The 26,730-nt window shown below is 39.2% G+C and overlaps 1 protein-coding gene across 4 annotated transcripts in view; it reads right to left on the bottom strand.

The window, feature by feature from the left end:
- The window catches only part of MYO16 (myosin XVI), a 579,449-nt gene that overhangs the window by 274,292 nt on the left and 278,427 nt on the right, over positions 1–26,730 (bottom strand). For all 4 annotated transcript variants that reach the window (XM_037896729.2, XM_037896722.2, XM_043535412.1 and 1 more), the window contains exons 9-11: positions 23,660–23,813; positions 9,678–9,828; positions 1,821–1,931 (exon numbers count right to left, since the gene is read on the bottom strand). In XM_037896729.2, the coding sequence (XP_037752657.1) occupies positions 1,821–1,931; positions 9,678–9,828; positions 23,660–23,813 (416 nt within the window). The remainder of the gene's footprint in view (positions 1–1,820; positions 1,932–9,677; positions 9,829–23,659; positions 23,814–26,730) is intronic.

Raw genomic sequence — 26,730 nt, 5'->3', positions numbered from 1 at the left:
TCACTTATCATTAGCTCATTCTAAAAATCTATTTACATAAATAGTTTAGGCTTATCAAGGCACCCATATTTCCAGTAACATAAAGGTATCGGTTATTCCTTTTCCAATATTCCTTACAAAGCAGCTACATTCACCCAGTATTCTTCACGGGAGTGTATAAGGTGTCTACGAAACACAAAACTAGGCAGCACTAACCTGTGACCTGAGACTATGCTGATTTAGCGTATCCCTTTAGCAGCCATTCACAGATGGGACTTCTGTGTTGCAACAATAACATCAAATCTACCCATCTGCCCACCTGCCCCACCTCTCTCCACTAACAGGACATCCTTATGGAGAGGAGATACAATAAAATCACCTGCCCTCAGAATGAAGCCCCACTTAGATCCCCTGTTGGATAGGGAAGATGTGGTTTATGCCTCTCTGCAACAGCTTCAGTGAGCATGGCAGTATGTGTGCTGTGGTGAGGAAGATCTGGGTTTGGAAATGGCCTCCAGGGTCTTTTTCCCTTCTGAGATAATGGAGCCCAGGTAAATAATGGATGAGAGGTTTTTCAGTTCTGATGGTGATCGCCACACATTGCACAAATGGCTGCTTTTAACCAGAACAGCACTGATCAATGGCTTCGAGATCACTATTGTGCTCTTGAACAAAACCAAAATATTTAATTAGACCAGAAGGATAAATAAGAGAGGGGAGCCTTAGAACCCCAGGGTCAATCCTGAGAATGAGAAATCAGGTGAACTACTTTAAGAGTAAACCTACACTTGGCCCTGATTTTCATAGATGCTGAGCATCTGTAGCTCCCATTGACTTGAGTCAGAGGTGTGCATGTTCAATACCTCTGAAAATGAGTTAAAAAGGAGGATACATATAAACCAAAAAAGCCAGAAGCATAGATATAATCTCAGCATCTGAACAGCATTGTTACTACCAACCAATATCATAGTACCTACAAATGTAACTTCTGTATTTAATTTCAGGTGTATTTACAGTATCTTGTTGTTTGTGACATTCTGGATCTCTGCATTTCTCTGGTCTAACCACACTCTCTCAATTCATTAGATTAAAGCAGATTCACACATTAAAATTTACATGCAAATTACCTAATCAGCTGTTCAATAAGCTAGAAAAGGGTAAGTAGTTATGAATAGGGATGCCAGAAATATGCATATGCAGGTTTTACTTTCGAAATAATCTATGGCTGACTGGATTCTCCCTCTGTTTAACATGGCAAGAACAGAAAAATCTGTTGCATGTAAATCATCTTGTAATTATTTTACTGTGTCTAAATCATTAACATAACAATATCAAGAGAATTATTCATGTAAAGTGTAGGAAAAAGTAACAGGGAATCAAATGCTGTATACTGATTTCTGAATTTGTTATCCAAATCTCTATTCCATTCCGGTTATTGTAATCAGAAGCCTGCATGAAAATTATGATTACATAAAGTTAAAGACAGAAATCTCTTGATAGTTTAAGAGGAAAGAGTTCACATGCCCCTATCACATTTTACCCACACATATTTTCTGGTAAATATACATATAGGCTCACCTGTGCATACTCGCTATAGCTTTTTTTTTTCTTTCTAATTTCAGACTTTCCAATTAAATTTGAGTAGTTGTAAATTTAACACACACATACTCCTTCATTCATCTTAATATTAGTCAGCAATACTTGCCAGCTTAGTGTCTAGTAATTCTGCTTAGCTGGAATTATTAATAGTCCTATCCTATTTTCTTTAATTGCTCATGACTGAAGTTGACTGTCGGTAACTGAATAAAAATGCTGCAGTAAGCAGTTTCAAAGCCACTCACATATATCTGATTGTTACTGAAACGTTTCTGAATCTCATAGAGCAGGCTGCTGTCTGTTAGCTCACTCAGAGTAGCCAGGTCATCATTTGGTGCTGGAGGCATTAACTTGACCTGGAAAATACAAATCATACATTAAAATAATCTAAATTCATAGCTGCTCACCCTGCAGTGTAATGCCCTAGTTTCAATTACAAGTGACAAACACTACAATTGATATAAATATTTATTGTGCATTAGGAAACCAAAAAGTTGTCTATACATCTCAAATAACTCTTAATCCTTTATTTTAAGCAATAGTAGTAAATTAGAAAGATTATCAATTTTAAGGCATATATTCTGTATGGGTTTAATGGGGACTTAAGTATATGGAAATGTACATATATGCTATTTGCAATTCCTAAACCTAACAAGACTCCAAGTTCAAGTAGAACACTCCTGCCCTCTTCATTAACTATTTCTGATGAAGATGATAGAGAGTTGAATAGTTAAAGCACTTGTAAATCACATATCGGCTGCCACCAAACAGAGCTGCCATATTACTGTAGCTTCATCCTTCTCAGCATATGGAACTTAACACGCTTTTGAAATTCAGCTGCACAGAACATAACAGAGGAAACTCAGTGAGAGACGGGAGTTAAATTGTCAGTAGGAGTGGAAGGTGGTCAGCATCTAATGTATGAGTCATAATGTTTTATTATTATTTATATCACAGTAGCACCCAAAATGTGCTTGGTGCTTTCCAAACACAGAAGGAGATAAGAGGCCTAAAGAGCTTACAATCTAAATATTATAGAAACAAATTCTGTTACCAAAAAGAAAATTGCTTATATGTTATAAAAGTACAATAAATCAACTATAAGCGAACTGCTATAAAATACAATAAAGATTGATTCATTGTGCAGTGAATTCTACTATGCTCACAGTGCAGGTTGTATCATTGTTAATATCAGCTGACAAGTTTAATGTTTCTAGATGCCAGAAGAACATATAAAAATAGATAATAGTCACCTAGAAGAAGTGTGTTTGAAGTGAACAACTGGCAAATCCACATTTTAACAAAAAGAAAAAGAAAATGGCATTCACAATGTTATTTCATCAGTAATTGACCAATGTGATCAGTGCAGAAACACTGAGGGTCCAAGATTGAAGTCAATGGCAGTTTTGCCAATTACTTTAATAGGTGCAGTGTCTGGCCCTGGGAGTCCAGCGTTCTGGGTTCTTTTCCTAAATTTATCACTGATTCATTGTGTGACTGGGTAAATCAGTTAACTTGTATGTGCCTCAGTCTCTTCATCTGTGAAAAGGAACTAAATGGGACCTTTGTAAAGTGCTTGCGGATCATTGACCAAAAGGTACTGTGATTATACATATATATATAAAAAGCATTACAATTGTCATTTTAAGGCAGAGATAATCAGACACTGAGGCTACCCGCTGTGTTGTTGAGTAAACAAGATGAACAGCATTTGATGCTATATGTCTTTCCCCAGATGTGAACCCTTGGAAATAACAGAACGTATATATTTTTATCAATCAATCAATCAATCAATCAATCAATCAAACAATAAATAGGAGCACTAGATTTAAGATACCCAAGATACACACAAAAAGAGTGTTTGAAGGCACTCAGCCTTCATCTTTATGCCAAGCAAAAAAACCACACGAGCCATTGTGGTGTTAGACAGAACCACCAAATCCTGCTGGCTCTTAAATAGTTTACCAACTATACATCTGTTAGTATAAAACAACTGAACTTACAAACATATAGCCCTTCTCTAGCAACACAACCAATTTCAGAATTGTAGAATACCAACTATGTAGCTCTTTACACTTCAGTTCACCCAAAAGATTCTCACAGGCTCCAGATTTGTGTCAAGAATGACAGCTCTCAGGACATGAGCACAAAAAGAAGTGACAGTTCTCTAAGTCTGGATTTAATAACAAAACTCTTTTTCTATTTTCTTCTTTATGCATTGTTGTTACTGCTTGCTTGAATCAGGGATACCTCTTATGAGAATTTTTCCTATTTTTCAAACTTGTTATGCCTTTAGATATCGTACAGCACAATCACACACAGTACATACAAATGGCTCGGAGTGAACTGCTCTATTCAGTTCCTTGTCAATTCCACAACCAATCCTATTATTATCTTCATTAAAGTCCAGCTCTATTTGTAATGAATGAGCCACCAATTTAAATCATACACTTGACAGAAACCATAATTCAAAGCAAAAAAAAATCCTAGAAATGTTAATTAGGAAGTATTAAAGGCCAAAAGGAAATAGGTATTGGGGATAATTTCATTTCAAATTAATTTTTTATCATTTCCTAAAATTAAACTGCTTACATTACAGAACTCACAAATGAAAGTATGCATATGCATTTAGCTGCATATGTGCTACATAATGACTATCACGACTTTTATAGAATGAACCAACATGCATATTTTCAGGGTCACTTCTGAGCAGAACTTATAACAAAATGCCACCCCAATAATGGATATATTGTCTTTGGGCTAAACTGTGCCTTTGGGAATAGCTCTGTGTAAGGGGCAATGCATAAGATGCACCCCCCCATGAGTAGCCCTGGAACGGTTTATGATTCAGAGATTCACAGTTCTTCCCCTGCTTTGCTCCCCTAAGGTGAGATGGGGTGACAAGTGGAATAATTTATAGCTGGCCTCAAGAGTGCCACTTAATTCCCTGCACACCAAACTGGCTCTGTAGAGTGACATGTGGGAAGGGGACAAAGCTTTGGCTCTGCTCACTCTATCACACTTCGGGCAGCATACAGCAGCATGTTAGCAACCACTTTAAGACTAGTCTCACTCTGACTCCTCATCATTTTCCCTCCATTCTTCAAAATAAAATTGTATGTGACGTAAGATTCCAAATTTCAACATCATTTGATAAGAAAAGAGACATTTTTTCACTAATGTGTCTCTTTTTTTTTGATCAGTATTAGTAACAGGCAATAAATACTGACCAAAGAAAATCTCTACTCATAGGTTTCATCTACACCACACACCTCTTGTGACGGCATATAGGGTAAGTGTAGCCACACACAGCAATGAAAAGTAGGCTGCATCCACGCTATGGAACTATGTAGCTATGCATGACAATGAAAGGCTCTGACGGGGAGACTAACTCTGAAACCTGTCATTAAGAAAGTTTGTAGTCATGTGCTCTCAGACCCGCAGAGAGGTTATCCTTTTCGCTTATAATTGTGGAGATCAGATTCCAGTGTAAGAGTTTGATATAATTTTTCGAGTTCTTATATTTTTATATCATGATTTTGAGATTCTATGTCAGGATCGAGTTTATTTTTTCACAATGATGAGAATTCAGTACTGTCCAATTTATTTTTAAATTATGCTTCCTCATTTCTGCTTTCACTGTAGAACTTTTCAATAGATACCTATAATCTTATTCATATCAGAAACAGGGCTGTCAAGTGATTAAAAAAATTAATCGCGATTAATCGTGTGATTAAAACTATTAATTGCACAATTAATCGTGATGTTAAACAATAATAGAATACCATTTATTTAAATATTTGTGGATGTTTTCTACATTTTCAAATATATTGATTTTAATTACAACACAGAATACAAAGTGTACAGTGCTCACTTTATATTTATTTTTATTACAAATAATTGAACTGTAATAAACAAAAGAAATAGTATTTTTTAATTCACCTCATAAAGTACTGTAATGCATTCTCTTTATCATGAAAGTTGAACTTACAAATGTAGAATTATGTACAAAAAGTAACTGCACTGAAAAATAAAACAGTGGAAAACTTTAGAGCCTATGTGTCCACTCAGTCCTACTTCTTATTCCGCCAATTGCTCAGACAAACAAGTTTGTTTACATTTGAAGGAGCTAATGCTGCCTGCTTCTTGTTTACAGTGTCACCTGAAAGTGAGAACAGATGTTCGTGTGACAATGTTGTAGCCGACATCACAAGATATTTATGTGCCAGATGTGCTAAAGATTCATATGTCCCTTCATGCTTCAACCACCATTCCAGAAGACATGTGTCCATGCTGAAGACAGGTTTTTCTCAACAATAATCCAAAGAAATGTGGACAGACACATGTTCATTTTCATCATCTGCGTCAGACACCACCAGCAGAAGGTTGTTTTTCTTTTTTGGTGGTTCAGGTTCTGTAGTTTCCACATCACAGTGTTGCTCTTTTAAGACTTCTGAAAACATGCTCTACACCTCGTCCCTCTCAGATTTTTAGAAGGCACTTCAGATTCTTAAAACTTGGGTGCTGTAGCTGTCTTTAGAAATCTCACATTGGTTCTGTTAGAGATGGAAAGAAGGAGCAGGAGGACCCAGAGGTATATTGAATAAACGGGCTTCTTTATTGCGGTACTTGTTCCCCTCGACCCAATTGTTGAGTAAGCCCTGAACTAATCAGATCACACTTTTTTATCTAAGTTAATATGTAAATACACACATTTACTCCAACACCCCCAAAACCCTTGTTTGATAATATGACCGTCCACATAATGACTATTAATAGCTAAATACTGAATATAATTATACCAGCCCATTTAATGTTTACAGCATTAAGCATATTTTAGACATTTTTACCTTGAAGATTCATTCCTTTGCAGTAATTGTAGGAGCAAGGGGCCATGACCCCGAGCTCATTTATGTAGCTGGGAGAGGAAGGGAGGGGACCAGAAGAAGTAGGACTGAGTGAACTTGTAGGTTCTAAAGTTTTACATTGTTTTGTTTTGGACTGTAGTTATGTAACAAAAAAAATCTATATTTGTAAATTGCACTTTCACGATAAAGATAGCACTACAGTACTTGTATGAGGTGAACTGAAAAATACTATTTCTTTTGTTTATCATTTTTACAGTGCAACTATTTGTAATAAAAATAATATAAATTGAGCACTGTACACTTTGTATTCTGTATTGTAACTGAAATCAATATATTTGAAAATGTAGAAAAACATCCAAAATATTTAATAAATTTCAATTGGTATTCTATTGTTTAACAGTGTGATTAAAAGTGTGATTAATCACAATTAATTTTTTTAATTGTGATTAATTTTTTTGAGTTGGCTTTTTTATGGGTAGAAAAGCTATTAGGCTATCCTAAAAGGTTTCTAAAATGTGTTTATCATAACTTTTCTCTCCCAAGGAGGCATGGGGTAGGAGGTCTGGTTTTACAGGTCGAGGAATAAAAAACAGAAACACTGAATAAAAATTTTTAAGATAGTTTTATGTTAATGTGCGGCATAGAGGGTCAATTCCTGATCCAAAGGATGTCAAGGTAGGTTTTGCACCAATACAGAATAATATGATGTTATGGTATTTGCTCTCATTTGGGATGCCACGCATAAGTAATGTAGCCATCCCAAATTCATGCTGATAACGCTTTTATGCCATAATACACTATCATGGACATGTATAAGCTACATATGCAGCTCACTGTGCACTGTTTTCAGAAGTAATCAAAACTGTGTAAGGGGGAAAAAAGGATGCACATCCCCAGGATATGCCATCCAGCCAAGGTCACGGAGAAGAATTTGATGATGTTGGCCTATGAAGCAAATAAATGCCATAAAAGCTAGATTTAAACTCAAGCAGTAAAAAAGAGACATACATATACGTAATTCCACATGCATTAAGTTCACAGATGAATTGATTGGGGGTTAAACACTTCCAGGGGATTTCCAATTTTGTTCTGTTCACCTCCTTTTTCTGAGCATACAGATGCCTTTATTCTACTTTTTCCTTCTTTCCTTCTGTGTCTGACTGACAAAGTGATCTTATAATATATATTTTATTACTGTTCTCAATACCCTAAACTATGGAGACAGCAGGTCAAAACTGATAATCTGAACCATCACTGAACATTCTCAGCCATAGATATATTAGAAGCTAAATGCTATCTTATTTTTAATATTAACAATGAAGTTTTCTATTTACTCATTTGACAGTGTGTCTGTGTGTGTGTTTGGGAATATATAATTGTTCCCAATCTGTTTAGATGGATAATAACAAAACTTTAGTAATTCTCACTATATCACCAGAAGTCATTTTATTTATTTGTACCATTAATAAGGCAGTATGCATTCCATTTTCCATGCACAATATTCTTCCAATCACTACTTTCCCCTGCATGTTTTATCTAACATTACTGCAATAAAGAAGAAACCACTGAATATTGTACATTAGAAGTCCACACCACATTATGTGGCCAACAATATGTGGCACAACAGTTCTATGCCAAGTCTGTTTTCAAAAGAAATGGCTTAATCAAACCAAAAGACTAAGCAGTTTTGCTAAGTGAATGTAACACACAACTCCATTTCATGCCAGAGATCTCAACTGTGTACTGGGAAAAATCTCCCCCTCAACTGATAAGAACAGAAATTGCTAACTATGCAACTATGGTGATTATTCATATTGCCTTCTTGATCTGGCATATTGGGTTAAGGAAATTAGTTGAGATCAAAAACCATATTTCAGCTAGAAACAAAAAAAAAAAGAATCAAGAGCCCCCAGTTGCTCATCTGACCCCCATTTTCTTAGATTTCATGACATATGAATTTTATTTTATTGGATATGGTATTTTGTTATTTTCTATATTAACATTTTGTGCTTGTGTGTAAATCTGAGTTATTGTAATTTTTTGATTTCAAAACCAAAAATAGTGTTGTATCTTTCAATATTAAATATGTATGTTCCAAGCCTAATATGTTTAAAATCTTCTCTCAGATCCCCTGAGGAAGGCCTAATCTTCATGCCATATTGCCTATAAATGTATGATATCCTTGACATGCACCATGTGAAATATCATGCTGGTCCATTTAATAATATATGAAGATAAAACCTGAGTAATGACTCTGCATATCGTAATGAAAAATTAAACAGAATATGATTACTTCCAATATAGGTTAGGATACAAACATTACGGATAAATTACACTGAATCCTTGTTAGATGTATAACATTTAAAGTCCTATGTTCAAAGCTTTTATTTTTAACGTAAAGCATTCTGTCTGTTACGGAAACATTTTGCCAAGATTCCTTAAAAGCAACTGCATTCAACAGAAATTTCAGTTCTCAACTTGCACAACAATAAAAATTATGTTATTGAGAAGGATTAGTGCTGAGTACATTATAGGTTTCTAGAAGTCAGAACTGCTTCATAAACACATAGCCTTCTTTAAAGTTGCTTGTGATCCATGATGATATCATGGAGACATTATCAGCAACAAATAGTTTGGAATGTACAGAAAATGTACAAGAGATTCTGAACAAACTATCTCTGTCTCTCAAGTATGTCAAGGGCACCCATCATTGTATTAATAAAGGAAGTAAAACTAGCTAACGTCATATAAACACTAATACTTGATTACACAGATTTTCACAATATTGTTATGAGCTAGGTGAAACCTCGTTATGGGATGTTAAACTGTGAACTCTTAAGTAAAGGGACTGCATAGTTTATGTGTTAATAAAGCACTGTCTATATAATTATAGCAAGAGAGAGCAGAACAAAATCATAGTTTCTTTATTTTTCTATTATTATTTGCACTTCGGTACCATGCAAAGGCCCCAAGGTTTTGAGTGCCTGACCAATTATTTAAAATTTCAGAACCAGATGCATCTGCTGATCACAACTATGTCCATGGAAGGCAGCAAGAGAGGGGGTCTTTCAGGTAGCCTGATCCCAAGACATTCGGGTGTAATAATTTTGAGAATTATTATTGGAAAATGACTGTAGCCAAACTTATAGCATGAAATGGATTACATTCCTGTGTTTTCTTGTTCATCAATTTTAAATTTCCAGATCCAAGACATTTAAGAAACTTGACATATACCTGTTCAAGTTTGGTTGTGTCAGTCACTGTGACATTGTCAGATGCCGTGTCTTGAGACTGCTGCTTACATAAGCCTTTTGTTGCATCTTTGAACATGGTGTCTTTTTCCAGCAAACTGTCTTGTTTGGCAATCGGCAAAGCCAGGGGATTGCTACAGAGAGAATCAATAAAGCAATTAGACTCCTTTTGAAGATGCCTGACAAACAGAAGATTGCCAAGACTGAGAGGTATGAATGTGAAAATATAATTCAGGTCTGAGACAGTTGTTCCTGATCCAAAAAGATACATAAATTGGATGAGAACTGCAGACTGTTCACTGGTCTATGCCAAAGATACACTGGTCTTGGCAAAGCACTTTGATTTAAAATTCACTTTTATGCAAGTCTGCTTCAGAAAAAAGCTAAGCAACCCAAATAGAATATGCATGAGGTTGTATTTGATGGTGCTAGGTTGGCAAATCAATAAGCAATCTGAAAGCTGAATTTAAATGTATGATTAACCTCCACAATAGTATTCTGAAAAATAATATATTTAAAAACAATTTGATACACAGATACTGTCATTGCATTAAATAAAATAAAAAATGTATTGTTTTTGATAAGCAAATAAGCTATATTTAATTTGTTTTAAAATCTATATATACTGTTACAGAATTAGTAATATAATAATATTTAAGGTGAAAAAAAGAAAATACCTGATACCTAAAATGACTGCCAACGTACAAACACTCCGCTGTATGAGCTGAAGCTCTGTTCCTAACTCCAGGGCTTGGAGTTCCCCTCCCTCCCATATTTACACTCCAGAGCACACCACACTTCTAAAAAAACCAAGGCTGGACATGATTTCAGATACGTCATGCACCCAGGGCACTAAACACCAGTAGACACCTTGGAATACAGGTGAGTTTGAAAAATGCCACCACAGTAAGATCCAGCAGAGGAGTTACTGAACCCAGTTTCCCCTGTTTCCTGGATATGTCTCCTTTGACTAACCACAGTGAAGGTGGAGGTAACACAGAGGAAGGAAAACTACACGGAGAATAAAATCCTGGCCCACTGAAGTCAATGGGAGTTTTGCCATTAACTGTATCAGGGCCAGAATTTCACCTGGAGACTGTGTCCTGGCTACCCAAGAAGAAAGGAATGAAGTTTGACTCCCAACCCTAATAGTGGCCCCAATTATTATTCAGGACTGCACTTAAGCACCTGCTTAACTTTAGACAGGTGCTTAAGTGCAGTCTTGAATAGCGGTGCACTTAAGCATGTACTAATAGCTTTCCTGAATCAGGACCATTTTTAGCAGTAATGTGATATTAAAACGTTAGTAAATAATAAAAGTGCCATGTTTATAGTAACAAATAACTTCAGTGCTCACCAACACAAATGACACAGTATATTTTACTCCAAGACAGCTCTAATTCAAAGTATAATCTTGTTAAATATTTTCCAGAGGCCATATTTTGAAAGAGCTTTTATTTTTCAGAAAGCAATGCTCCTAGTGCTGATGGTCTCACACATTTTTTAAAGGAATGGTGGGATTAGTAATATCAAAACCTAATTTTAAAATATTATTACATTTTATGCCAACTTCCCTTTTAATGAAACTTTTCTGGACCTTTTGGGTTGGAATTTTTAATACTTAGTTTCAGCACAAAAGCTAAACTTTTAATGGAAAGTTTGAGCCACATGACTGCAGGCATTTTCAAACTAATTTTCTGGTGTTTATTAGGAAAAAACAAACAAAACAAAACCAAACCCCTTGGTTTAATAATATGAATGTTTTCCTAATTTTACAAGTGCTCCCAATATATTCTGATTAGAAGTTGTGCTCAAATATGGTGATCATCATTAAAATCTTAATATTTGCTCTTTGCAAGTTATTAATATTAATACGGTATTCCCTTTGTAAGTGTTCACAGCTCCAGGATCTTTCTGCTGTAACCTTCCTACTTCCTCATCCCATCCCATCCCTACCATTTGTAGCACACCCAACCATCCCCAGACACAGCATGTGCACTTGTAGCATCATGTTTAAAATTAGAGTGTAAGCTCTTCAAGGCAGAGAGATGAAAAGAAACTGATTTAGGGGTTGCAGATAGAAGCTGGCTATAGCAGACACCTTCAGGCAGCAAAGTGAAAAACTTCCCTCCACTCCTTTCATGACGAATTAGGTATATTTTGAGTTTAAAAAGAAAATACCACAATAAATTGTGGAGGGTTCATTACAGTACATTTTTAACGTTAACGACATACTTTGATAATTCAGTACATATGAGTAGTAAGTAAACCACAGGCTAGGTTCTTAAACAAAAGCTGTGTAAAATATATTGATTTATGCCTGCATGCCACACAAACTATTTGTATTTAAGAGACTTTAAAAAGCCTCTAGATAATAAAAGTACTAGTATATAACTTGTATTTCAACAATAACGTGTCATGAATTCCAACCAAGGAAAGACAGGATAATATATCATACAAACAAATCTCTTTGATTTAGGTTCAGAAAGATACTGTGAACATTAAAAGAGATAGGCAACTTAGCTAGAAATATGATCTTTCCACCAAACAGTGACTTTTAGTAAAATACATCTATAAAAATGAATTGCAGGTTAGTCACAAAGCAAAATCCTATGTTAAAAACAGTGCAATTGAAAATCCAATTATAGCACAGTAGAAAGAAGATCTCATGTTAATACAGGTGTGTGGTTAAGCATGAGCAATCATCTCCAGAATGCTGTGCGCTGCTACCAGATAATTAACCACAAAGGGAGTTATGTGGCTTGAGGCAAAAGTGAAGATGCATACTGGACACAAAGGTCAGTTATCAAGGGTAATCTACTTGAACTAGGTAGGGCTACTGTTATTGGCACACGTTACTGGAAAAATCCTAGTGAGCTATACAAACAATAGTCATCTTAATTTTTAACTACATGAGCCATCTGTATATTAGATTAATTTGTTGATTTTTATTTTTAAAATGGTCTGCAAAATATCACCTGAGTTACCAATTTCTAGCATTTTTAAACTGAAAAGATTGTATGTCGAGGGATGTTTTGGAGGCTGACAAGCAAAGATATAATAGTGGTTTCACAGTGAGTGTCTAAGTTAGCACAGCTATTAACTAGGTAGAAAGTTGTCCAGGTAGAAAAGTTTCTTTAAACACAGATCTAAATGCAGAAACAGACTCTCATATCTTATAACCTCTGTTGGAGAGTATTTCTCGCCTGTACAATTTGATCATCCTCATTGCCTGATCAAATTTTGGTTCTTCCAAACTTGCAAAATCAAGTAGAATTTGTAAACTCCACAATCCCAATAAATTTAAGTTTAAAGAGTTTAAAAGTCTTCACCAGAAAAGCCTTCAAGGCTTAATTTCCATTTTTTTCTTTTTTAAATGCCAGAGAAATTAAAATACAAACTGTCATATCAATGTAATGTTTGAGTGTTTAAATTACAAATTTAAATGCTCCACCAGGAAATCAAAGAAAAAAGAAAAAAGCTTCCCATTGCAATGTTGACTCAGCCAAATTACAGCTGTTGTATTTTGTATTCTTGTGTTGATTTAAAAATGTGTTCATTATTGTGCTTAATATTTATGCTGTAAAATATATGCCAGAAAACATACAGTATGTGCAATATGACTAAGTTAACATTTCTCTAAGAACCATTTCCTGACTTCAGAGTATGTATTTATCATCTAGTCAGTGTGAGTGTTAGGCCTCGTCTATGCTAGAAAAGTTATACCAGTGTAACTACATTAGTTAGGGGGTATGGGTTTTTACCAATACTGTTATACTGGTGTAAGCCCTGATGTGGATGCAGTTATATCAGTATAAAGGTGCCTTATGCTGGTAAAGCTTATTTCATTTCCTGAACTAGAATAAGCCATACCAATTTACACACTTTTAAACTGGTATAATTCCATCCACTCTGGGGAAGGGAGGTTTGCTGCTTTAACTATACCATTACAGGACACAAGCCCTTAGATGAAGAGAGTACTCATCCTGTACAGTAACTGGTTCTTCGAGATGTGAGTGCCCTACTTCAGGTGCATGTGTGTCCCACACACCTTTGAGAGGGATTTTCATTAGCAGTGCCCATTCAGCCCATGAGTAGGTCCTAGACATCCTTGTGTCCCACACTGAGGTTATATAGGGCTGTGCAGGCAACCTGCCTCATTTCCTTCTCCACTGCCAAGTCTCATAAGCAAAATACAAAACAGAGGGGAAGGAGGGAGGGTAGTGGAGCACCCATAGGGACACATCTCAAAGAACCAAAGTTACTGTACAGGGTGAGTAACCTCTTTGTTTTCTCCTGAGTAGTACCTCCGAAAGGAGAAGGGAGCTTCGGAATCGAGTACATAACTGAGGAAAGAACTGAATTGCCAACTGCTGCATTCCATCTAGAGTCACTGATTAGGGCATAGTGCCTAGAAAAGGTATGTACCAAGGACCATGTAGCAACTCTGCCAATCTCAGATACTGGGATATTTTGAATTAACAGTCATAGGTGCAGACTGCAACCTCATAAAATGGGCTGACACACCAGGAGGAGGTGGAATTGACGCAGCACCTTAACAAGTAATAATACATCCAGAGATCCATTTCCACAGTCTCCGGGCAGAAATAACAGATCCTTTAGATCTGTCTGCAAACAAAACAGTCTAGAGGAGATTTTCTGAATGATTTAGTCCTATCTTGGTAGAAAGCTAACACCCTCCTGCCAAAATCAGCCTCAAAAACTAAATAATGTGGTTCTGGAAATAAAACTGGTAGATAAATAATCTGATTCAGATGAAACTCAGAGAATACTTTAGGAAGGAATCTGGGGCATAAGGAAATCTTGTCCTTGCAGAAATGAGGGTCTGCAATTAAGACCTCAATATCATCCACTAAAAAGGCTGTCTTCATCGACAAGCTCGATCATGAACAAGTTGCCATTGGTTCAAAGAGAGGTGTCATGACATTTTAAGAACTAAACTGAGGTCCCAAACTGAAGTGGGGACTTTAACCTGTGGAAAAAGCTTTCCCAGTCCTTTCTTAAATGGTACAGTTGTAGGATGAGCAAACAGTGAGAACCCATAAATTGTGGGATGAAAAGCTGTTAAAGCAACTAAATGAATCAACAACTTTCTGGAGCTGACACCAGAGACTAAATATTCTCCATTTCTGAAGGCAAGTATTTCCGGTAGACTCTTTCCTACTAGTTAGTAATATTTGCTGTACTCTGCAGAACAAGCTGACTCTAACCCAACAAACCATTGAGGAGACACACCTTGAGGTGGAGCGTTCTCAGATTGGGACGCAACAGTTGATTGGGGCCCTGTGAGAGGAGTTGAGGAATGACTGCAAGATTTATCACTGAACAGACAGCTAGGTGAACTAGGTAAGGAAACCATGTCTGCCTTGACCATGTCAGGGCTATTAGGAAACTCTGGCTTTGTCCTGTCTAATCTTGTTCACCACCTGGAGAATAAGAGGTGTAGGAGGACATGCTTCTCCACCCAAGGAAGGAGGAATGCCTCCCTCAATGAGCTGTGACCGAAGCCTCCGATGCAACAGAACAGGTAGCACTCTTTGTCTGTAGCTGTGGCGAAGAAGTCCACTTTTGGGAACCTCCAATATGCCGACAAGAAACTGGGAATCCAACTCCCATTTGTAGTCTTGCTGAGAGCATCAGCTGTGAAGTTTTGTCTGCCAGGGAGATTAATTCCTTGATCTAACTACTGCCTGTCAGGAAGGGGCGGACCCTTCACCGATGGGAAACCCCTTGATTAATGCCAAAAATCTTATGCAATGCCTTATCCACTAGTTCCATAACTGTATTGCTTCGGTGTGGGTGGAGAGTGGATCTGACCCTTTCCCACTGGTCAATGTAAAACATGCAGGCCACATTGTTGTCATGATTTTGATAGACTTGTCTCTGATGAGAGGCAGAAAATGAAGGCAAGAATTTCTGGCTGTCCTGAGCTCCAGCAGGTTGATGGGGAGGGTGGTTTCTTGGGGCAATCATATGCCCTGTACCATATGGGCCGTATATACTCTATCCCAACAGAGATACATCTCTAGCTACAATTACCATTGGCACCAGTTGGAGGAAGGGAACTCCTGCACCTGCATTGTGATCATTCTTCCACGAGTCTGTTTCACCTGTTGGGGAACTGACATCGGTTTGTCTTAGTCAGTGGTCTCCAAACTTTTTCAATAGCTCCCTTCCCTTACCTGGTCTGCGCCCCCACCCCCCGGAAGCTAGGGTGGGGGAATGAGTGGGGCAGGATGGGGGAAAGGGAGTCATGCTCTGAGGATGGGAGTGAATGGGGCAGGGCAGGGGAGAGTGAGCTGTGCTGGGGTAGGACGGAGGAGCCACTGGTACCTTTCTTGCTGGAGCTATCCCTGAGTGCTCCCCCAGGCTCCAGCAGCAGCAGCAGCAGCTGTTGCTCTTCCCACCACCCCACCCCCAGTGGCGGAGGCCAGTTACTGCAGGTAACCAGACTTTAAATGTCTGATCAGCAGTGCTGATCAGGCACTGCCACGTTGCCTTTCCGACCAGACTTTCCAGTTGAAAACCAGGCACCTGGCAGCCCTAAGTCTGGGCTTGGGGCCATGGCTGGGAGCTGAGGCCAGGAGGGGAGCTATGGCTGGGGTCGGGCCACAGTGGAACTGGGGACAGAGCAGGGATGGGTGGCACTCCCTCCCCACCCCCCAGGAGGGAGGGGTTTCCCATCGGTGAAGGGTCCGCCCCTTCCTGACAGGCAGTAGTTAGATCAATGAAAGAATTCTTCTGTCAACCTAGTGCTGTCTACACAGGGACTTATGTAGGCTTAACTATGTCTTTTAGGGGGGTGGATTTTTCACACCCTTGACTGACACAGTTAAACCAACCTAATTTTCTAGTGTAAACCACACTGTAATAAGAGCTCATGAGAAGGGCCCCTGAAGAGGAAATGGGGAAGGGCGATGCAAAGGAGGGAGGAAGGAAAGAAAAGTGGATGGTGTAGAGCCCATTGTTATTGCTTGCAGCACCACTTCAGCCAACATGATACATTCCAAGCTTGTTGGAAATCGGATAGGCAGTTGCCAAACAGGGGCAGCTGGGCAAATAATTGCAGCTGACTGTCTAGAGAAAGGGGAGGGTTCAAACTGTCGACCATCTTGTCAAAACTGACATTTTTAAGAAGAAGCCTGCTGTGTCAGATGGATTAAAGCAGTGGCTCTCAACCTTTCCAGACTACTGTACCCCTTTCAAGAGTCTGGTTTGTCTTTTGTTCCCTCAAGCTTCACCTCACTTAAAAACTTAAAAAATCAGACCTAACAATACAAAAATGTCACAGCCACACTTTTAGTGAAAAATTGCTTACTTTATCATTTTCACCATATAATTATAAAATAAATCAATTTAAATATAATTGTTGTACTTTCATTTCAGGATATAGCATATAGAGCAGTATAAACAAGTCATTGTCTATATGAAATTTTAGTTTATACTGACTTTGCTAGTGCTTTTTATGTAGCCTGTTGTAAAACTAGGCTAATAGCTAGATGAGTTGATGTACCCCCTGGAAGACCACTGAGTACACTCAGGGGAACTTGTAAGTCTGGATCTCTTTCTCTGGAACCTCTGCCTCTTTCTTGGAGGTTTGAAAGGTCTCTTAAACCCAGAGAAGTGCATTGGGCAGCATCTTTGGCCATTTGCTATCTACTGAATAGATGCCCAATGAATGCAATGTGGCTCCATAGTCTTGTAGTGTGTGGAGCGATTCATCGGTATTCTCCACGAACAACTTCAGTCCATCAAACGGAAGATCCTATTCTATTCTGGACTTCTATGGGGAAACCAGACAAATGGAGACAGAGGCCCTATCCATCACCACTGCTCTGGAGATAGAACAAGCAGCAGTATCTGCAGCTTCTAAGGACATTAGTAACTGTCCCTCTGCAATAATAGCCTGGAACTATTCCGTTTGGTCTGGAGGAAGGTGTTGAATAAAACAACATTTGCTCTTAGAGAACAACATTTGCCCCCTGAATACCAGAGGAACCCTTAGCATCCACTGTACCATGCTTTAAGTGGAATCTCCCAAAGCTACTGACCTGTTTGGACAGCGAAGTCTTTTCAAGGTAGATTCCTTAAGAGAGGAGTTAGAGCTCCCCTCTGGGGACCTTTAGAGGAGGCCTCTGAAGCCTTCCCTTTCAGGGGGCATGCTGAACTGAGATAAAAGTGGCAGAGACTGAGGTAAGTGGGGAGGCGCTATCTTGACCTGATTCCAAAGCAGGTCAAAGGGAGCACTCCATCATTAACAGTCACAGCTTAATTTCCCAGTTCTGTCTTGCCCTGGACTTGTGGGATAAACAGAAATTACACTTCTGTGGGATGCGTGACTCTGCTAAACAGTGAATGTGCATGGAGTGTCCATCACTGATTGGAATGGCCTCACAGCACGTGAGGCAGAGTTTAAAACCCGCTGAACTGGATGTATCCCTCTCAGGGAGAAAGGGTTCCCATGCGGGAGGAAATAATAAACAATCTTCCAAAAAGAAGTCAACTAATTAATTAACTAACTGACAAAATGAAACTAATTTAAACTAAACTAAGGCAAACTGAAGTCACCAAAGGCAAAGAAGCCAAGGCAGACTCCATAAGGACACGCTAAGCTGTGTCTCAGTCTGAGGTGGTCAAGAAGGTTCTGAGAGTGGAGCTTTGGTGTGGGACATGAGGACGTCTAGGGTAAATGCGCAGGGCAAATGTGCACTGCTAATGAAAATCTCTGATCAAAGGCACATGGGGCATACACACACTGGAAGTGCAGCATCAATAGTGACACTACTTGAAGAAGAAAAATTGAATTTCTTCTTAAGAGAACTTCATGCCTAAGATTTTTATATTTTTAGTAAAATGATACCAAGTATTGTAATCCTATATTTTGCCTGTTAGCTGAAACAAGCAAGAATAAATATTTATCATATAAAAGTCTGACATACAATGTGAAATCATCTTTTTAATTGGGTTATGCTCCAACATTCTCTTGCATGTTTATTCATGAGTGATAATGTTTTATCAGAACAATGAGAAAAACTCAGATCAGATGGTAATGCAAACAGTAAAGGTACATCATAAACACATTTTGTAAATCCCAAACGACTTGAGGTTGCTGATACAATCTGAATATGTGGAGAGGGAAAGAGCACTTACATATAATCATTATTGGCATTTCTTGTAATTTATCTTCCTAATCTGTCTCTTGTAAATCACATATAGTAAAATTAGTCAATGGAAGAACAAGAAAAGAAACATATTCCAGTAAAGGAATTATTGCTTCACAGTCCCAGGAGTTCAGCCAGCTGAGCCAAATGATTGCTCATCAAAATCATGTCTGCTTGGTAACCTAGCATAATACAAACACCCTGGCAACAAAACTTTTCTCTTTAATTGAGGAGTACATATTGACCATCAATTCATCTCTTCATACTGTTCTGGACAAAATCAATGCTGTAATTGAAACCCAAATTGGACAAATTAAATTCGGTTGCTAGAGCAGGGACAATTGGCAATTGGTTTCTAACACTGACTCCTTCTTTAATATTGTTCAAAATATGACTTTAACAGCTCTATTCAACTACACACTCTTCACCTGTTACAACAGAAGAAATATCTATATGTTACAGTTACAAAGTATTGTTTCAGTTTACTCTTACAGATAGCTCATCTGAATCATACTACATATCCTCATATCAGAACATTAAAACTCAATAGGGTGCAGAACTGAGCATACAAAAGCAGGAAGGGAAAGATAAAGTTCACCCACCATTTGCTGTGGCCATGGTCTTGATTAAAGGAACAATTGCCAAATTATTATTACTTGTATTGTGGCAGCGCTGAGGATATATCTACACAACAAAGAAAAACCCGTGTTTGGCTTGAGCCAGCAAACTCAGGCTCACAGGACTGTGGGGCTGTTTCATTGCTATGCAGACTTCTTGGCTCCAGGTGGAGACTGAGCTCTGGGACCCTCCCATCCCTCCAGATCCTAGAGCCCCACAGCCTGAGGCTTGCGAGAACAATTCAGCTGGCGTGGGCCAGCCATGCATTTTTCTTTGCTGTGCAGACATGCCCTGAGACGCCTCAATCATAGATCAGGGCCCCCATAGTACTAGGTGCTGTACAAACAGATTCTCTCCAGAGCCAAGATCTGCTCAGCACGCAAGAATGGAGGGGAGCGGATACAAGAGGCCATTACACCTCCCTGATTCTGATGGCACATACATGCAGAATAGCTTAGGGCAGTGTTGGGCAACCTGCAGCCTGCGGGCTGCACATGGCCCGTCAGAGCAATCTGCTGGTGGGCCACAAGACATTTTGCTGATGTTGACCATCTGCAGGCACAGCTGCCCGCAGCTCCCAGTGGCCGCGGTTCACCTTTCCCAGCCAATGGAAGCTGCAGGAAGCAGCAGCCAGCACATCCCTGTGGCCCACACTGCTTCTCTCAGCTCCCATTGGCCAGGAACGGCAAACCGTGGACTGTCTGTGGACTGTCAATGTCAGCAAAATATCTTGCGGCCCACCAGCAGATTACCCTGACGGGCCACATGTGGCCCGCAGGCCGCAGGTTGCCCACCACTGGGTTAGGGCAATCTGGGGTCTTCTGTAATTTATGCCATCTGACAACGGTCTCTTAAGGGACTGTACAGGAGGACGTGGGGAAAAGACTGTTCTGTGCTCTAAGTATGCCAAGGCCAAGTGGGTCATGGTCCAGATATGCTGATTCTGTGCCTGCTGAGAGATCTCCCACAGCAGGGGAATTCTCAGCTAGCCAGTTCCAGCTGCTTTCCTGCCCCTTTATGCTGCAGTAGAGAATTTGACACAATTTGTATTTGTAATGCCTGTTCTAATCCTGTAAACTTCTACAACACCAACCAAACTATGATATCTGGGAACTTATAAGTATCAACCAAGTTATGGTATCTGGTCATTGAATGTTGTGAGAGAATATAGGACAAACAAAAGTGTGATGTTCCCTGCCCCTTCTGGGGTTAGCTTCATTATATTTTTGCTTAGAAAAAAGTAATTATCCTCATGGCTCCTGCTACTGTGACTTGTCTTTTGTCAAAAGATGGATTTTGCACTGAAGGAATCAATCTAGAGCAGTGTTTCTTAACAACCAGCCCGAGGATTGGTGCCAGTCCCAGAGATCTCCCTGACACAGTTTAGGAAGGCTGCAAGTCAGTCCTTGGCATCAGAAAGTTTGAGAAACCCTTGTCTAGAGCACTGTCTAAACCCCTCTGGTTGGGTATTACACAGCCTAGGTCACAGTACCGAAAAGGACAAGCCTCCTGCTCCTGTGAATTATTACTAGATCTGCCCAGAGTGAGCCTCTGAGGGCAAACATAGATCAATAGAAAGGGGGAAAGAGAATATAAAGTCAGGCAGTTTCATCTTCCACAGATGGTTCATCTTCAGAATCAGTTATTTTAATTTTTCAATGAATTTTACAGGTATTTCTGGATGAAGGTCCACAATAGTTATTTTCATTATCATCGTATAAATGGTAACCATTGGAAATTTCTCAGTGAGTCACTCTCTTCCTTTACATTTTAGGAAGCAAGGGATGAGGAGAGAAGATCGCACAGCCTCTGTGCTGTGTCCCAACCAAGTCCTTCAAATGTTGATAGCTCTGGAAGGCAGAGTGCAATCTGTGACACAAAGTTCCAGAGTACAGGAAATCTGAAATGAATGCATAATCTAATGATCAAGCATAACAAAAAAGCTGTTAGGAGAATAAAGAATGGGAGGCTGGTCAAGGGGCAGGAAGAGTCCAGGTCAATGTGCTACAGCTAAACTTCAGCTTCTAGTTAGCCTGTTTTTAAAAGTGCACATGGCCAGAAAAATTCAGTTCACATGCATGCACCTAAGTAGAAGAGGTAACTTCAGAACTTAGCAATATACCTTCTTATGCATGCACAGAATGACAATGTTTAACTTTTTTCCTAAACCATCCCTCACCTCCAATTTAGCATATTGTGCACTCCTTGCTAAAGACTATGTATGTAACAAGTTCCAAAATTTTGAATGTGTCAAGTTTTAAAACTCAGCTATTGTTCAGTTTCACAGAATCAGAAATATTATTGGCTGCATTCGGAGATACTTTGATAACCATAGGAGTCATTTGGAAAACCAACTAGCAAACATTTTTTTTTTTTTTAAAGAGGTAGGTTTAAAGGTAAGGTTGCCCTCAGGCCAGGCAACTCCATTTTGCTGTTTTTGAGAATGGCACATCACATAAAACTGCAGGATACAGGTTGAAAATTGTTTGATAAAAATGATTGGTATGTGTATAACTTTCACTTCAGTTCTGTGTTTATTGAGGATGACAAAACGAAAAATCATCACTGTTACAATAATGGTGTTATTAATGTTTTCACTGAAAACAAAAAAGCCTATCTTAAATTCAAGGGTTTGTAATGCAAAACCAATGTTTGACACTTTGAAAGCTGAACTACTTTATTATTTTAAGATTGTTAAGATTACTTATTCATTGAACACAATGCAAGTTTTATGTAAAATGATTTTCTTATTCAAACTATCTTCACCATGAGGATTAGATGGGATTAGGATTTGTCTACACTGGCACTTTACAGCGTTGTGACTGCCTCACTTAGGGGGTGTGAAAAAACACCCCCCAAAGCGCAGCAAGTTTCAGCACTGTAAAGAACCAGTGTAGACAGTGCACCAGCACTGGGAGCCACGCCCCTCAGGGAGGTGGGTTTTTTGGAGTGCTGGGAGAGCTCTCTCCTAAAGCCGCAGCAGTGCTTTAACGTTGCCAGTGTAGACTAGCGCTGAACTAGTGTTCAATCAAAAAACCCAAGACTGTCCAGCATCCAGCTACATTAGTGATTGCTACAGACACATTCCCAGACTGGAATAAATACTCCAGATCTACCATGTACTAAATATAGAATCTTTCCTAAATGTGACCGTGTAACATGGAACCTTGAATTTAAAGGGTTAACCATTTCCTGGTTATCGTCTGTTCCTTCCTGATTCTTATATAGTCTGTAAACTCTTTATAGAACGTAAATTGTAACTACTACTAAATATCAGTGATAATATACACATTAAACTTTATTTATTTTATTACTCTATGTATAAGCGTTTTAGTTGTTTTATGTAGAAAAAATGAAAAGATTATACAAACACACAGACAAAAGAGTAATGCTAGCAACCAGAAATAATCTTACACTTTTCTTTATAAATGATCTGCACCTTTTAAAAAATCCACACATTACAATGTCTAGAAATTAGCAATTAAGGGACCGAACCTGTTGCTCACTGCTATATAACCCCCTCACACCCACCCAGTTTACACCACCTTTCCCAAATTTAAGAGTGTCCCCTTCTAAGATTTGCAAGAATACAAACAAAGATCAAAATCCAACTTTTTGTCAAGAGAGAGACTTGAATCTGTGTTCCACCTAGTCACTGAACTCTGAGTTCATTCTATGGAATGCTACCATTCTCTCCACCTCACACCTGAATTACCATATGTGGTACAATTCAGACTACAATCAGTAACTACGTGAAGCAGTCTTTACTTCTGTCCATAGGCAGTTCTGTTATTCTTATTCTCAGAACATGACCCTGCTCCTATGGAAGTCAATGGTAGTTTTACCAGTTCATTCTTATCTATCTTAATGGGAGCATGACTGAGTCTAAAATGGTACCCCACAGTAATTCTCCTAAAATAACCCAGGATTTTTTACTGAGGAAAATAACAATACATTAGGTTCTTCTTACCGTACCTTACAGCCTATATTGATTTACAAAATTAAAGCAAACTTAGTAGAGATAGGGGACCAAAACTAGAGAAACATATAGCAACTTTCTAAAATGAGGAACTTAATTAGCCCATCAGCTGTGCTTGCAATCTATAGGAAAATCTTGCCCCAGCATTTTATCACTTTAATACACTGAACAATTAAAAAAACTTACAGTTTATTGGAAAGTGCAGGCAGATCATGGATGATCTCTTCATATGGCTCCTCTTGTGATAAAGTAGAAACAGATAAAGGGTCTTTCATTTTTTCCTCCCAGACAGTTTCAGCCTTCAGCAGCATTTCCTCAATGAATTCAGAAGCTGCAATATCTAGATAGTGGCATAACAAGACTATCAGGCAAAAGAAAGTAGAACAGCATAACCCTCCTTGACTCAAAACTCCAGATCAGATTAAGATTTAACAAAAGTTTATACCAACATTTTGTCAAAAGGACAAGCACTGCTCCTGATATTTATCAAAAATAGTGCACTAGGTTATTCGGAAAAAATAAATGTATGATGCCTTCGGTATGAAATTACATCATCATTGATTACAAAACTTCAAAGCCAGTCTCATTCTACTAGGAGCTAAACTATTCAATATTATGTGAACTACAGGAAGATAAAAATATTGAATGCCATAACTGAAGAATTAGAGAGATGGGGTGGGTGAGGTAATATCTTTTATGGGACCAACCTTTGTTGGTGAAAGAGAAACTTTTGAGCTACACAGAGCACCCACGTTTTCTCTCTAATATCCTAGGACCAACATGGCAACTAAAACACTGCAAACAATAATTAAACAATGTTTTTGAACAAAAGAGAGTACTGAAAGCTCTTGGTATATTTTCCCCCACAAATCAGTCTGACACTTAAAATTGTATATTGATTTGCACAAATTGAAGTGCTGAAAGCCACTTTGTTTTTTGTGCTATCTGAATATTCTGAGTTAAGGTTTAAGTTTTCAGATAAGAGGCTGGCTTATGTTCACTCATTGCAACCTTTCCTCAGAAGGTAAGGTATTGTACTTCCACAGAAGGATTTTTAATAATAATGCTTTGTTTAATGTACTAGACATTTCTTTAAAAAAAGAAAAGGAGTACTTGTGGCACTTTAGAGACTAACCAATTTATTTGAGCATAAGCTTTCGTGAGCTACAGCTCACTTCATCGGATGCATACTGTGGAAAGTGTAGAAGATCTTTTTATACACACAAACCATGTGTATAAAAAGATCTTCTACACTTCTACACTTTCCACAGTATGCATCCGATGAAGTGAGCTGTAGCTCACGAAAGCTTATGCTCAAATAAATTGGTTAGTCTCTAAGGTGCCACAAGTACTCCTTTTCTTTTTGCGAATACAGACTAACACGGCTGTTACTCTGAAACTAGACATTTCTTTGGTTCAGGGGTGGCCAGCCTCTTCAGAAGTTAATATGCGGCTCCTTCTATTGGCACCGACACCAGGGCTGGAGCTACAGGCGCCAACTTTCCAGTGTGCCGGGGGTGCTCACTGCTCAACCCCTGACTCTGACACAGGCCCTGCACCCACTCCACCCCTTCCCACCCCCTCCCCTGAGCCTGCCGTGCCCTGGCTCGTCTCCCCCCCACCCCGAGCCTCCTGCATGCCATGAAACAGCTGATCGGGAGGTGCAGGGAGGGAGCAGGGGGTGCTGATCAGTGGGGCTGCTAGTGGGCAGGAGGCGCTGGGAGTGGGGGTGGAAGCTGATGGGGGGCTGCTGACATATTACTGTGGCTCTTTGGCAATGTACATTGGTAAATTCTGGCTCATTCTCAGGCTCAGGTTGGCCACCCCTGCTTTGGTTGCTCCTCTTCTCCAGGGTATCTGCCTTCTTCACCTCTAATACTTTATTTATAAGTAAGGCTAAGATTTTGTCACATATATTTTTAGTAAAAGTCACGGATAGGTCACGGGCAAATAAAAATTCATGGAAGCCTGTGACTTTTACTAAAAATATGCATGACAAAATGCAAGCTGAAGGCAGGAGGCCTGGCTCCGAGCTGCAGGTCCTGCACTGCCTGTGGCTCAGAGCTGTGGGCTCACCCCGATACCCATGCCTAGGAGTGCAGCAGCCCGGAGTTCTGGGGGGCCCCTCCCTCCTGCAGGGCCTGGGAGCTCTGGGTGTCCCCCCACGGCCCGCAATGACTGGGAGATGCAGGATCTCCCGGCCCCCCACAGGGGCTGGGAGCTGCAGAGCACCCCCCTGCCACCCACGGCGGTTCAAAATTCCTGGGGCCCTGCTGCCTGCAGCTCCCAGGTGCCACAGGTTGAAGTCATTGAGGTCTCTGGAAGTCACAGAATCCTTGACTTCCGCGACGTCCGTGACAAAATCGTTGCCTTAGATATAAGGTGACTTATGCTGAGGACACTACTTCTCCTAGCCTGCCAATAAGACTCTTCAGTTTTTTACAGTACTAGACTTCCATTTTCTCATTCTATATTCTATATACATTCCAATTTCAAAATAATTAATTTCCTCATATCTACTCTGAGGACGTTAACTTCTGAGACAATGACAGTGCTGCTCTTTGAGTCTAGTGGGCTAGAGACATGCCTCAAAGCAGCAGTACTATGGAGCAGGGTAAACTGCTTTTGCGACATTTTGCTTTTGCAACATTATTAAACATCCAGGGTTCATTTAGCAGCTGCTGCTGTGCCAACCTATATGAAGAGCAGAAGCAGCATGCAGCCATGTACCCTGGAGAAGCAATGGGCTAATTGGTGGGTGGAGGAAGAAGGAAAAAGGAAGACCCTCAGAGGAGGGGTAGAGGCAGTTTTTGCAAAGGAGCTGCAGAGCTGACCAGGGACGGCCATCTCTGCAAAAATAAAGGGTTGCAGTAAACTGGGAAACATGTTTCCCTGTGATAACTGAGCTGATCATGATATCCTGATCAGGGCTCACTGGTTATGGCCTGCCAATCCTGAGCATCTCTGAAAATCATGGAGATGAGCATCCGACATTGTAGCATCTAATTCTGGATATGGGGAGGTAGAGAAAGACAGGAACCACCAAAACCAAGTCTCCAAAGGAACAAGAAAATCAAATATATGCTAAAAATAATACTAAAAGTTATAAAGAAGACATTTGATGCATGGATCTTTTTATATTATGTTCTCAGGTTTTTTGGATGACTTTGGATTACATAAAGTATACAAGAAATGCTATTATTTTAAAATACATGTAAGCAGAGTCTGAATGAGCTCTCCCCGACATCTAGTGATGA

This window comes from Chelonia mydas, chromosome 1, assembly GCF_015237465.2.
Source record: "Chelonia mydas isolate rCheMyd1 chromosome 1, rCheMyd1.pri.v2, whole genome shotgun sequence".
Taxonomy (NCBI): Eukaryota; Metazoa; Chordata; order Testudines; family Cheloniidae; genus Chelonia; species Chelonia mydas.
Note: the sequence above shows the minus strand (reverse complement) of the source record. Positions and strands in the feature narration are given on the sequence as shown.